General features: G+C 38.3%; 1 protein-coding gene and 1 pseudogene across 1 annotated transcript; both read left to right on the plus strand.

The window, feature by feature from the left end:
* LOC18774179 (TMV resistance protein N) lies at positions 1723 to 6315 on the plus strand. The gene is made up of 6 exons (XM_020565481.1): positions 1723 to 2286; positions 2599 to 3706; positions 3797 to 4132; positions 4262 to 5170; positions 5310 to 5961; positions 6107 to 6315. The coding sequence occupies exons 1-6, from the start codon at positions 1778 to 1780 to the stop codon at positions 6241 to 6243; spliced, it is 3651 nt and encodes a 1216-aa protein (XP_020421070.1). The 5' UTR covers positions 1723 to 1777; the 3' UTR covers positions 6244 to 6315.
* Positions 7191 to 12387, plus strand: LOC18773596 (annotated as a pseudogene).

Genomic DNA, 13885 nt, shown 5'->3' on the forward strand with positions numbered 1-13885 from the left:
GCCCCTTTCAGGGGGGGCCCTGGGGGGGTTTTTTTGGTTCTTGGAAAAGAAAAATTTTTCGCCCCAGGTTTTTTTCCCTTTTTTTTGGGGGGGGGTTCCCCCCCTTGGGGGCCCCCCCCCCCCCCTTCCCCCATAAAAGCCCCCCCCCCCCCCCCCACCCCGGGGTTTTTTTCACCCAAGCCCTTCCCCCCCCCCCCCCCCCCCCCCCCAAAAAAAAACGAACCCATAACCACTGCAACCCCCATTTTCTTCTCCCACCCCTTTTCTCCATCTCTCTCTCTCTCTCTCCCATTCGAGCTCCCCCCCCTCCCCTCTGTATTTTTAATTACAACAAAAGGGAAAGAGATGAATAGGTGGCCCTCTGTTTATTAAATATATATTATATTATTTCAACATATAAAATGACCAATTTGCCCTCATATATAACGGCAAATTGGATGAAATGTTGAGATTTAAAAGGTATAGGGTAATTGGCAATAAAAATTAGTTCGTGTACTTAATTTTCCAGAAACAAATTGAGGGTGCAAAGTAAAAATATCATACAAGTTCAAAAGGTAAATCAACAGTAAACCCATACACAGTACACTTATTGTATCTGCTGAAATTCCAATAACTCAAGTGCTCATGAGACCGCTGGGGAAGTCAAATCATGCCTAAGGAGAAATCCATAAAAATTTTGGGCTTTTTTACCACCTTGTTTAAAACAGTTGAAGCTCACAAGTTGCAATCTTTCTAATGATGCTTTTGTTGATGTTTGGCCCACTTAAAGATGCAGAAGGAGTGAAGGAAATTGGGCTCTGCCGCTCGAGCAGTAGAGCGGTACTTGTCACCCAGACCTAGGCGTTCCAACGCCTCCTCAAGCGGCAGAACGCATACTCGAGTGGACAACAGGTGCTCGACTGGCGTGAGCAGCGCTCAAGCGGGACATACGATTCTAGCATGAATCCCAAGCGAATCTAGATAAATTTTCTCCTAGTTTTGGAGTCTTTAAGTTTTCTATTCCTTCCATAATTGTACTAAAGCCATATGACACATAAATAGGCATTTTAGCACTAGGTTATTGTAACGTGGTGAGAGAAAAGAGAGTTAAGGTTTGTGAGAGATCAAAGGGGGTTTTTCATTATAACCAAAAAGGTTCTTTCATACTAGTGAATTTCTCGGGGATCACCAAGAGGACGTAAGTAAAACGCCGAACCTTTATAAATTCTTGTGTTATTTGTGTGTGTGTTCACTTTGTGGTTTCATGTGTGCTTTATCTTTGTGTGGCTTGTATGTGATAGTTGCATAATCCATCAACAACAACTTCTTGGAGTGTTTTCACACGACAGCTTTTCCCAAAGATTTTGATAACAATCTAATTTGTGGCCTGCCAGATTGCATCCGAGGTCTCACGGGGCTTGATCAACTTAGTTTTGTTAGTAGGTTTGCCAACTTGCCGTGATGAGTATATTCTTCCTTTTCAACTTTTAATCCCCTTAAATTTTCATATTGCCAAATGCAAAAGATGAAAGGCAAAATATTCTGGCCCCTCCACTACCACTTTTAACAGCTACATTTGTGCTTCTAGAAAAGGGATGTCTCTTTTATTTCCTTAGCAATTGAGTGATGGATGACTAAGAGAAAGGGGCGGCTACATCTATAATTTATTTGCTTCACCAACCTCCTCCTTTACACGGTATCTTTGCAATATCCGAAGTAGGAAACTCAAGATCTATATTTTGGGTAAACAAGGCTTAGACACCAGCAATTAAGAAGTGGTAAAGTATTTTCAGTGATCATGGCTCGATTTAGGCACCAAGAAGCCTCCTCTTCCACTTCTTCTCCTTCTCCATGCTGTTATGACGTGTTCTTGAGTTTCAGAGGCGAAGACACTCGAAAGAATTTTAGCGACCATCTCTATACCGCTTGTGTGGAGAAAGGCTTTAACACGTTCCGGGATGATGAAGAACTTGAGAGAGGAGTAGATATTAAGCCAGAATTGAAGAAAGCCATCCAACAGTCACGTAGTTCTGTCATTGTATTTTCAAAAGACTACTCGTCGTCCAGATGGTGCCTTGACGAGCTTGTCTTCATCCTTGAGCAGAAGAGGATCTCGGAACACGTAGTTTTACCTGTCTTCTATGACGTTGATCCTTCCCACGTGAGGAACCAGACAGGATGTGTTGCAGAAGCATTTTCTAGGCACGAAGAAAATCAGCTATCAACGAACAAGGTCAAACAATGGCGTGCAGCACTGAGAGAAGTTGCAGATCTATCAGGGATGGTCTTACAAAACCACGCTGATGGGTAACTTCTTTCAAACTAGCTGTTCATTTCTTATTTAAGTTCAATTCACTAGTCCTGTCCTGTAGGGTTTTACTTTTAGATATATAATTTGAAGCTTTTCTTATTTAAAAAATTCATCAACTCTGCTCACATAATTATTTTCACACACACATATTACACTAGTGTTAATATCAATATAATTCTTGTTTCAGCATATCTGATAACTTTGGCTTGCTCTTTGCGTGAGAGTTTGTAATTTAACTATTTGAAATCATGCATGAAATGTTAATTAATTAAACATGATTTATTTTTCAATCTTGTTGCAATTGATAGGTACGAGTCAAAGTTTATCATGCAAATTGTTAAAGTGATTGACAACAAACTCAGTCGCACGCCCTTCGCTATTGCACCCTACCCGATTGGAATTGATTCTCGAGTTGAAAATATTAATTCATGGTTACAGGATGGATCAACCGATGTTGGAATACTTTTAGTTAATGGAGTTGGGGGAATTGGAAAGACAACCCTTGCAAAATTTGCTTACAACATAAACTTCAGAAGATTTGAACGAAGTTGTTTTCTTGAAGATGTCAGGGAAATTTCAAACCAACCCAATGGTTTAGTTCACCTACAGATACAATTCCTTCACCACATTATGAGTGGAAGAGAAGTGAAAATACAGTGTGTCAGTGAGGGAATAAAAAAGATTAGAGATGCCATAATCTCTAAAACAATTCTTCTTGTTCTTGATGATGTTGATCATATGGACCAGATAGATGCAATATTTTTTATGCAAGATTGGTTTTGCCCTGGAAGTAAAATCATGATAACAACTAGGTGTGCAGGATTATTAAGGGGTCATCAAGTAGCTAAAAGCAAAGTTTATGATGCTGAAACTTTGGATGTGGATGAATCATTACAACTCTTCAGCTGGCATGCGTTTGGCCAGGACCACCCAATTGAGGGTTACATTAGTCTGTCGAAAAGGGTAAAGGATCGATGCGGAGGACTCCCGTTAGCTCTTCAAGTTTTGGGTTCGTCTCTATCAGGACGACATATAGATGTTTGGGAAAGTACATTGGAGAAATTAAAAACTATTCCAGACAATCAAATCATCAAAAAACTCAGAATAAGCTACGACGCTTTACAAGATAACCCTGATGACCAAAATTTATTCCTCCATATTGCATGTTTTTTTGTTGGACAAGGGAAAGATTATGTTGTTAGAATACTGGATGGATGTAATTTCTTCACAATTGTTGGCATTGAAAATCTTGTGAATAGATGTTTGGTAACAATTGATGATGAAAACAACGTGAAGATGCATCAAATGATTTGGGACATGGGAAGAGAAATTGTTCGGCTAGAATCAAAGGCACCTGGAAAACGTAGTAGATTATGGCGTGATAAGGATTCTTTCGATGTATTGAAGGAAAAGAGTGTAAGAATGATTCTTCTCTCAAGATGCGATTTTTCTTGCACATGCACATATCCTTGCTGGTTACTTATATCCAACTGTTTTTTTTTTCAGGGTACAGAAACAATTGAAGGTCTTGCCTTGAACATGCGTATGCTCTCAGTAAACACTCCTTCTGGCAATACGAATGAGGTAGTCTTGGAAACTAACGCATTTTCAAGGATGTCCAAACTAGAACTACTTCAGCTTTGTCATTTACGACTCAATGGATGTTATGAGGAATTTCCAAAAGGATTAAGATGGTTGTGTTGGCTTGAATTTCCATCGAAATCATTACCTAGTGAAATTCCTTTGGAGTGCTTGGTTTATCTTGAAATGCATCATAGTAACTTGAGACAAGTCTTTAACCGGAAAAAAAACTTGATACAAGTTTTAAAGAAGGGAAGAAAGGTATCCTATCCTTGGCGGGAATAAATGCATCATACTCCATGCTTATCCAATTTCTTTTGTTAATTTTATGTTTAATTTTGCATTTGTCAGATTTAACTTCACACAATCTTTCATTTTGTTTTTCCACAGCACCTTCCCTCACTGAAGACCCTTGATCTAAGTCATTCTCATAGCCTTACTGAAATCGGTAACTTCTCACTGGCCCCCAACTTAGAAAGACTGATTCTTAAAGATTGTGCGAGCTTGGTTGATGTTCATGAATCCATTGGAAACCTAAAGAGACTCAATTACTTGAATATGAAAGATTGCAAAAAGATTAGGAAACTTCCAAAGAATTTATTTATGCTAAAATCAGTTGATACACTTATTGTATCTGGATGCTCAAGTCTAAATGAGTTTCCGAAGGAGCTGAGGAACATGGAATCTCTTAAAGTGCTAAAGGTAACTCAAGTTCTGACCACCACTGGAAACGTCAAATCATGCCTGAGGAGAAATCCAGAAACTTTTTGGGCTTCTTTACCAAGTAGTTTAACACAATTAAAGCTCAAGAGTTGCAATCTTTCTGATGAGGCTTTTCCCAAAGATATTGGTAACCTACCCTCATTAGAACTATTAGATCTAAGCGACAATCCAATCTCTGGCCTACCAGATTGCATCCGAGGTGTTACACGACTTGATCAACTTCTTTTTTCAAATTGCAAGAGGCTCAAAACGCTTGTAGGGCTACCAAGGGCAAGATATTTTGGTGTGTTTGATTGTGCATTGTTGGAAAAAGTAACATTTCAATCAAGTTTGTTCGGATTCACACCGTTTGAAGTGCTTAGCATTAGTAACCCGAAGTTAATTGAGATTGAATACATGTACAAGTTAGAACCCCTTGGAAATTGTGATGTAGAAATGCTCGATCTTTTGGGTTTGTCCAAGTACTTGGAATCCATGGAAACCGTTTTGATGATCTTCCCATGTAGGATCGCAGTGGAGTCGTGCCGTGCAGTTGAGAGTACGAAGCTGGATTGGATCAGAAGATATCCCATCCAGGTGCTTCTCTTTCTCTCTATCGTATACATACATACATATATATATATACACACACACACACACACATAGACACACACACACAACAATATCACAAGGAAGATGCTATTTGACTAATACTAGCTTACATGTCTATATATAGGGACTTTATGAATCTGGTATATTCAGCACATTTCTTCCTGGGAATGTGGTGCCAGGCCACTTCAGCTATACAAGTAAAAAGTCTTGGTCAATATCTTTTAGTGTGCCTTCTTCTACTTCTACTTTCAGGATTCGAGGTTTGAATGTCTTCTCTATGTATACATGTTCTGGTAGTGGTTCTTATGCTGGTTACAGTTGTGAGATAATTAGTCCAATAATAATCAAAGTTAGCAACAAAAGCACGGGAATGAAGTGGATCTATGACCCATCATGCTTCGGTATTCCAGATCCTGGAGAAGACATGATATTCTTAAGCCATTGGAAGATGGGGAATCAATTATTGAAAGGTGGCGACCAAGTCACAGTTTCCATGTTCATGAGATCTGTCTTTCAGCTGAAGGAGTGGGGCGTCCAGCTTGTGCACGAGCAAGATCAAGAGAATATCAGGATGATGAGGACCCAACATGACAATGATGATTATGAGTGTCCAGTTTCTTTTCCATGTGTCATTTTTGGACGTTCGCCAGAATTCGAGGTGATGTCAAGAACATACTTCCTGTCGCATGGACCACAATCAAGGAGAGCACTGACGTTTACTCGTTGGAGGGATTCGGTTTTGTTTAATGACATATTTGGGGACTCTGATCAACAAGGTGGGCATGCATCTCTCTCATTTATATCATTCAACACAAGTTTTATTGTGTTTGTTTATGTTGAGCGAATCCACGTTTGTATATCTATCGAAAGTTTTCCTTTCTTCTATGTCGACTAATCTTCTGCCAACTGCATTTTCAACAGAGGAACAAGCACTGCCGCTTGCAACAACAATGAGGGACGCCGGGGACAATAGATACTTTGTGTTTTCCATGTTGGCGGTAGATGTCCTATACGACAATGTAGTTTTACGCAGTTGCCTTTTTGGAACTCAGTCGTGAGAGAAGAGGCCATAAGCTATCCATGAATTTGTTGTAGTTGAGTTCTGTCACCTTTGGGATTCTTTTTCCTCTGCCAGGTTCTCAATCTCACTTTCTTTTTCCTTGCGTTATGATGAGCTTATTTTCTGATGTAATTTGGTATAAAAAGAAGGAAAATGAAAGAAAAACATATGAAACCAAAAGGACAAAAAGAACAAGGTTCATATGCATGACTGACAAGGTATCAAAGTTCATATGCATGACAAAAAAATTATATGATTTAACATGCCTTGTACTACCTGACTGGGGATTTGGCGTCCATTAAGGGAGAGGTGCTAGATACCTTGAGCTTATACCCTGGAAGCACGTGCACGTAAATTGAGAAAAAACTTGTCATGGTCCTCTCAAATGGAAACGCTTCCTTCTCCGGCACCATTGAAGCTCTCAAAAGAGCTTATTATCAAACATTCCATGTGTCAAATTCTTCGATTGAAGAAACGTCTCCATGCTCAAACAAATCCTGGCCTAATTATTTTGTTGTACATGTACATTCACTAAAAGTTCTTCTAATTGTGGGGCTAATTCATTTTTTATGTAAAAAAAAGTCTTATATAGCATTAACAACATTATACTTAAGGTGGAAGAGGGAAAAAAAAAATACAATTGGGGGCCAATAGCTTATACTTGGCCTTTACTGGAACTGCCAGTGTTGTGAAGTTGGAGAATAATTTGTATATCATAAGATAGCATTGTTTTGATATTTCGAACCGATCACATTTTATCATGCATTATAAAAATTTCATGACAGACACAATTGAACGTCATAGGGGGGATATGTAAATTTTTATCCTAAAGTTTGGCTCTTTTTATGACAAAACAGTTAACTTTTGTGCTTCCCTGGGTTCAATCAATCCATTACTTTGACTTGAGTAACAAATACTTTTTTATTAGTGCACAATTACATTTCTGTAAATGCTTTTGTAACTTTTAAAAAAAAAAAATCGTATTTAAAATGAAAAATATAAAAACAACAATTCAACACAAAGATGAGATGACATGACACCCATTTCCTATACAAAGATTGGGCCCACAGCTATTCAATAATTTCGTACACTGCCACCGTCATCAACCCCCGCCAACATCAAGATGACGCCCCAAAAAATGGGGTTTCATCCTTAATCTCTGTCATTGCGGCTAATTTTGAAGGGGAATGCTCCGTTCCTCAAGCATGAGGAGCAGGAGCTCCTCCCTATAGCTCATCCATGTTTTTTTACTTGTGCTTGACTTTGTATCCATACACAACGTAATGTCAAACACTTTTCCATTATCAGAACAAAGAATTCAAATAAGCAAAGAGTTTTATTTTATTTAGTGTCTAGTGATTAACTCAAAGTTTTTTTTTTTTTTTTTTTTTCCTTTCTGTTGATAGGTTGTTAACTTGCCGTTCAACCTGTGGTGCTTTGTGCTGTTTCAACCTCCTGGCCTTAACTTGTTCGACGTAATGTCCCAGAGAGATTGTTTTTTATTCGGCCTGACTCCCTAACACCTTTGAGGTATGTTTGTTCAAACTCTAGATGTATAGTGTGGTGCAGTACATGTTTGTGGCGGGAAATTACATGAACTCAAATTATATGTTTATAAAAAGATCAAAGTGTGTTTCAAGTTGATCATGATATTTTAATTTTTAAGTACCTTGTGGTGTGCTTACTTGGGTGGTGTGATTCAAGGTTTAACAGGTCAACTTTAGAAAGCATAAATCACTTCAAATAGAAGCAAAAAAGAGAAGTTTTATGTTTAAGAAGACGTAGGCAATTCCTAATTACTATTTTTACTTTTGCAATTATATCTAATGATATATATTTTTTGTAGTCCTTTATATATCTCGTGCATTGAAAATGGTATCACCAAAAATATAATTTAAAATTTCAATTAATAAATATATTCTTCATTTTTAATTTTTAATCGCCTTTGATTTTCATATTGCCAAATGCAAAGGAAGAAAGAGACAGCTCTCTGTTTAACTTATCACTAAGAAAGGCAAAACTGGCCCCTCCACGACCACTCTTACCAGCTACCATTTGTGCTTTTGTCTTTTATTTTCCTTTGCAATTGCGTGATTTATGACTCATAGAAACAAGCGGCAACACTGTCCTTAATTTATTTCCTTGACCAATACATTCACCACCTCCTTTACACGGTATCTTGGCCATATACGAAGTAGGAACTCAAGAGGTAGCCTTAAATTCCACTCAGACTCAGAGACACCAGCAATTAAAAAATGATTTACTATTTTCTGTGATCATGGCTCGATTTGGGGAACAAGAAGCCTCCTCTTCCAGTTCTTCTCCCACTCGATGTTGTTATCATGTGTTCTTGAGTTTCAGAGGCGAAGACACTTGAAGGGCTTTTACCGACCAGCTCTACACAGCCTTTGTGGAGTAAGGCTTTCCCACGTTCCGAGATGAAGAAGAACTTGAGAGAGGAGAAGATATTAAGCCAGAATTTGAGAAAGCCATCCAACAGTCACGAAGTTCTGTCATTGTATTTTCAAAAGACTACCCATCTTCCAGATGGTGCCTTGACGAGCTTGTCTTGATCCTCAAACAGAAGAGGATCTCAGACCATGTAGTCTTACTAGTCTTCTACAACGTTGATCCTTCCCACATGAGGCACCAAACAGGAAGTGTTGGAGAAGCATTTGCTAGGCATGAAGAAAATCAGCAATCACCGAACAAGGTCAAACAACGGAGGGCAGCACTAAGAGAAGTTGCAGATCTAGCAGGGATGGTCTTACAAAACCAAGCTAATGGGTAACTTCATTCCAACTATTCCATTTTTTATTCAATTATTTTTTTTTATAACTTGAATTAGATATTATAATTCATCAACTCTGCTGATATTCCTGTGTCTCCAAAATACTGAATACGTCTAAAAGGACTAAAGAGTAGTATACTTCTATCATTATGATGGAAGAATGAAAGGCTAATTAATAATTCAAAGTTGAATTTGAAAAACTTCTACAACATATATAATTAAGTCAAGGTGCCTGATACGATGACAATCACTTTAAATGAGATCAAAAGCAAATTATAGTTCAATGATCCGTAGTCACTAGATTCCCCATTTACACACATTGTATTGCACTATCAGTTAAATTTTCAATAGTATGTGCTATTTTTCTATCCCCAATATCATGTATTGATAATCCCATTGTTCCTAGTACATTATTTGAAAACTTTGACATGTTATTTGCATGAGACTTTGTAATTTAATTATCTGATATCATGACATGTTATAAATGTTACTTATTTTTCATTTTGATTGCAATTCTTAGGTATGAGTCAAAGTTTGTCAAGCAAATTGTTAAAGTGGTTGACGAAAAACTAAGTCGCATGCGCACACCCTTTATAGTTGCATCTTACCCGATTGGAATTGATTCTCGAGTCAAATATATTAATTCATGGTTAAAAGATGGATCAGCTGATGTTGGTATAATTTTAGTTAATGGGATTGGCGGAATTGGAAAGACTACCATTGCGAAATTTGTTTATAATCTGAACTTAGAAAATTTGACGGAAGTTGTTTCCTTGAAGATGTCAGAGAAACTTCAAGACAACCCAATGGTTTAGTGCAACTACAACTTCAATTTCTTTATCATATTTTAAGTGGAAGAGGAGTGAAAATACATAGTGTTAGTGAGGGAATAAATAAGATTAGAGATGCCATAATCTCTAAAAGAGTTCTTGTTCTCGATGATGTGGATGATATGCACCAAATAAAAGCAATATTTGGGATGCTAGATTGGTTTTATCCACGTAGTAAAATAATCATAACTAGGTATGCAGGGTTGCTAAGGGATCATGAACTCTCTACTTGCAAAGTTTACAACGTTGAAACTCTGAAAGCCAATGAATCACTGGAACTCTTCAGTTGGCATGCTTTTGGACAAGCCCATCCATGTGAAGATTACATGAAACTTTCAGAGATGATAGCAGACCGATGCAAAGGACTTTCATTAGCTCTTCAAGTTTTAGGATCTTCTCTATTTGGACGAACTATAGATGTATGGAAAAGTGCACTAGAGAAATTAAAAGCTATTCCAAATAATGAAATCCTCCAAAGACTCAGAATAAGCTACGATGCTTTACAGGATAACCCCGATGACCAAAATTTATTCCTTCACTTGCATGCTTCTTTGTCGGAAAGAGAAAAGATTATATTGTTAGGGTACTAGATGGATGTGATTTCTTCACAATTGTTGGCATTGAAAATCTTCTGGATAGATGCTTGGTAACAGTTGATGAAAATCAGAAGGTGAGTATGCATCAAATGATCTGTGACATGGGAAGAGAAATTGTTCACCTAGGATCAAAGGAGCCTGAGAAGCCTAGTAGATTATGGAATGATACAGATTCCTTCAATTTATTGAGAGAAAAGAGTGTACGAATCATTCTCTTCTTATGTTTATGCATGCATTTTTTCCTTTTGGGGCCTATATATATTGCTGCTTGTTTATCCAAATGTTTCTTTTTTTATTAGGGTACAGAAACCATTGAAGGCCTCGGCTTGGATATGCATATGCACTCGGTAAACACTCCTTGGGGAGATTCAGATGAGATGGTCTTTAAAACTACTGCATTTGCAAGGATGCCCAAACTAAGACTACTCCATCTTAGTCATGTACGATTTAAGGGATGCTATGAAGAATTTCCGAAAGGATTAAGATGGTTGTGTTGGCTTGAATTTCCTTTGAAATCTCTACCCAGTGATCTTCCTTTAGAGCGCTTGGTTTATCTAGAAATGCCTCATAGTAACGTGAGACAGGTGTTTAAGGGAATAAAGGTACGCTACTCCACACGTATCCATTATCTTTTGTTTAAGATGGTTTATGATTAATTTTACGTGTATAAGATGTAACTCCACACCTTCTTTCTTTGTTTTTCTTTCACAGTACCTTCCCTCTTTGAAGAATGTTGATCTAGGTCATTCCCATTGCCTTACTGAAATCTCTGATTCTCGCTGGTCCCCAATTTAGAAAGTCTTGTTCTTGAAGATTGTTCGAGCTTGGTTGATGTCCATGAGTCCATTGGAAACCTAAATAGACTAGTTTACTTGAATTTGAAAGGTTGCAAAAAGATTAGGAAGCTTCCAAAGAATCTTTTTAATCTCCAGTCACTTGATACACTTCCTCTATCTGGCTGCTCAAATGTCAAATCTTAATGAGTTTTGGACAGAATTGGGGAAGATGAAGTCCCTAAAAGTGCTAGATGTAGCCGAAATTCCAATAAGTCAAGTGTTCATGACTACCACTGGAGAGGTCAAACCACGAATAGGGAGAAATCCAGAAAGTTTGTGGTCTATCTTACCACGTTGTTTAGCACATTTAAGCATCAGGAGTTGCAGTCTTTCTGATGAGGCTTATCCCAAGGATTTTGGTCACCTACGCTCATTAGAATTCTTAGGCCTAAGCAAAAATCCAATTCGTGGCCTACCACATGGTGTCCGAGGTCTTAGGGGGCTTGTTCGACTCGTTATTACCCAGTGCTATAGTCTCCAAACACTTAAAGGGCTACTGAGAGTAACAAATTTCGCTGTGGTTGATTGCAGGTTGTTGGAAAGAATAACGTTTCAATCAAGTTTGTGCGTACCTATAGAATTGCTTAGCATGCATAACCCCAAGCTAGTTGAGATTGAATGCTTATACAAGTTTGTACCCATTGCAAGATGTGATGCAGAAACCATCAAACTTTTGGGTTTGTGCAACTTGAAATTCAAGGGAATTACCATTTGAATGTTATTCCCAAGCAGGAATAGCATATTTGATGAGGTCTATAAGTATCACATCCAGGTGATTCTCTCTCTCTCTCTCTCTCTCTCTCTCTCTCATATATATCACATGCAACATAAGATTTGACCAATGTTTTGATTTCTATGGCATGCATATGTTAGGTACTATATGAATATGGTATAATCAGCACGTTTCTTCCTGTGAATGTGGTGCCAGGACAATTCAGCCATAAAAATAGAGGCTCTTGTTCAATATCTTTTACTGTGCCTTGTTCTAACCTCAGGATTCGAGGCTTGAATATCTTCTCTGTATATACAGTCAATGATGGTGATTTAGATCCTGGTTATAGTTGTGACAAAATTAGTCCAATAGTCACCAAAGTCCATAATAAGAGCACGGGAATGAAGTGGATCTATGACCCGTCCTTAATCGGCTTTCCGGATTTAGGAGAAGACATGATATTCTTAAGCCATTGGAGTTTGGGGAATGAACTGAAAGGTGGTGACCAAGTCATAGTTTCAATGTTCATGAGATCTTTGTTTCAAGTAAATGAGTGGGGCATCCAGCTTGTACACGAGCAACACCAAGATCAAGAGAAGATGATGATTATGATTGCCCAACAAGACGACAACACAGTTCCTTCTTTTCCGTCTGTCGTTGTTGGACGTTTGCCAGAATTTGAGATGATACCAAGAACATACTTCCTCTCCAATGGACCATTATCAAGGAGAACATTGACATTTGGGCATTGGAGGGAGTCGGATTTGTTTGATGACATATTTGGGGATGGGGACTCACACTACTCTGATGAAGAAACAGGTGTGTGTGTGTGTGTGTGTGTGTGTGTGTGTGTGTGTCTCTCTCTCTCTCTCTCTCTCTCTCTCATTTATATGTAATTTAGATCCACATTCATATCAAAAGTTTTGCTCTGATCCACGTTCTGGCTCTGGCATTAATTTGCATTTTGATGAACAGACAAACAAGTGCTGCAACAAGGTTCCAGAACAAAATCCAAAAGGTTGAACCACGAAGTAGGCTGCGCAAGTATCATGTCCTGTTCATGTTACGTGTCCTCTATGACAATACACTACTGGCAAGTTGTGCAACTTAGGATTATAGGCATGTATGATTGGTTTTTTTATGTTGTGTTTATCCTTGAACGCAAGAGTACATGTAGTTACCAGTCTTCTAGGGTACCTACACCTGAGAAAGCAGACAGCGAGTGTTGAAGGAGGGAGGCATTTGCTCGACATGAAGAAAATCATCAATCAAGGTCAGACAATCTGTTGGAGAATACAATACAAAGACAATTTTGGAATATCATTGAAAGTTGAGCTTCAATCTTGCTTTTTTTTCTTTATGGTCGTTTTCAATCTTGCTTCTCGTTAAAATATGAGCAGTAGAAAAACAATATTTGGTATACATATATGTTAACGCCTTTGTGAATCCCACAGAACCCATTTCCTGTAAATATTTTACACTAAAAAGTCATACATTTGACCAAGCCCCCCCTCGGCAGCACCAACGCATGGCGCCAATCGAAACTGTAATGTCGAAACCAAGGCAAAAAGTTGCCCCGCGCACAATATGGCTTGGGCGCCAATTGAAATTGCAAAGTTTAAAACCAAGGCAAAAAGTTGCCCGCCCAAAGTTTAAAACCACCATATGGGGGATTTCACATCGAGAACATATAGGATTTTCCTTTTCAAATTCAACCAAAAACCAATTTGAACCAACCATTTGTTACTTTAAAACCTAATTACATGCAAACGAAGACATTGATTCAAGAAACATAGGGGCAAATGCAATGCCCCAAACCAATTTCATCAACCTAGGGGCATTGTTTCAAACACCATTAGGGCACAAAGATCTAAC

This window comes from Prunus persica, chromosome G6, assembly GCF_000346465.2.
Source record: "Prunus persica cultivar Lovell chromosome G6, Prunus_persica_NCBIv2, whole genome shotgun sequence".
Classification (NCBI taxonomy): domain Eukaryota; kingdom Viridiplantae; phylum Streptophyta; class Magnoliopsida; order Rosales; family Rosaceae; genus Prunus; species Prunus persica.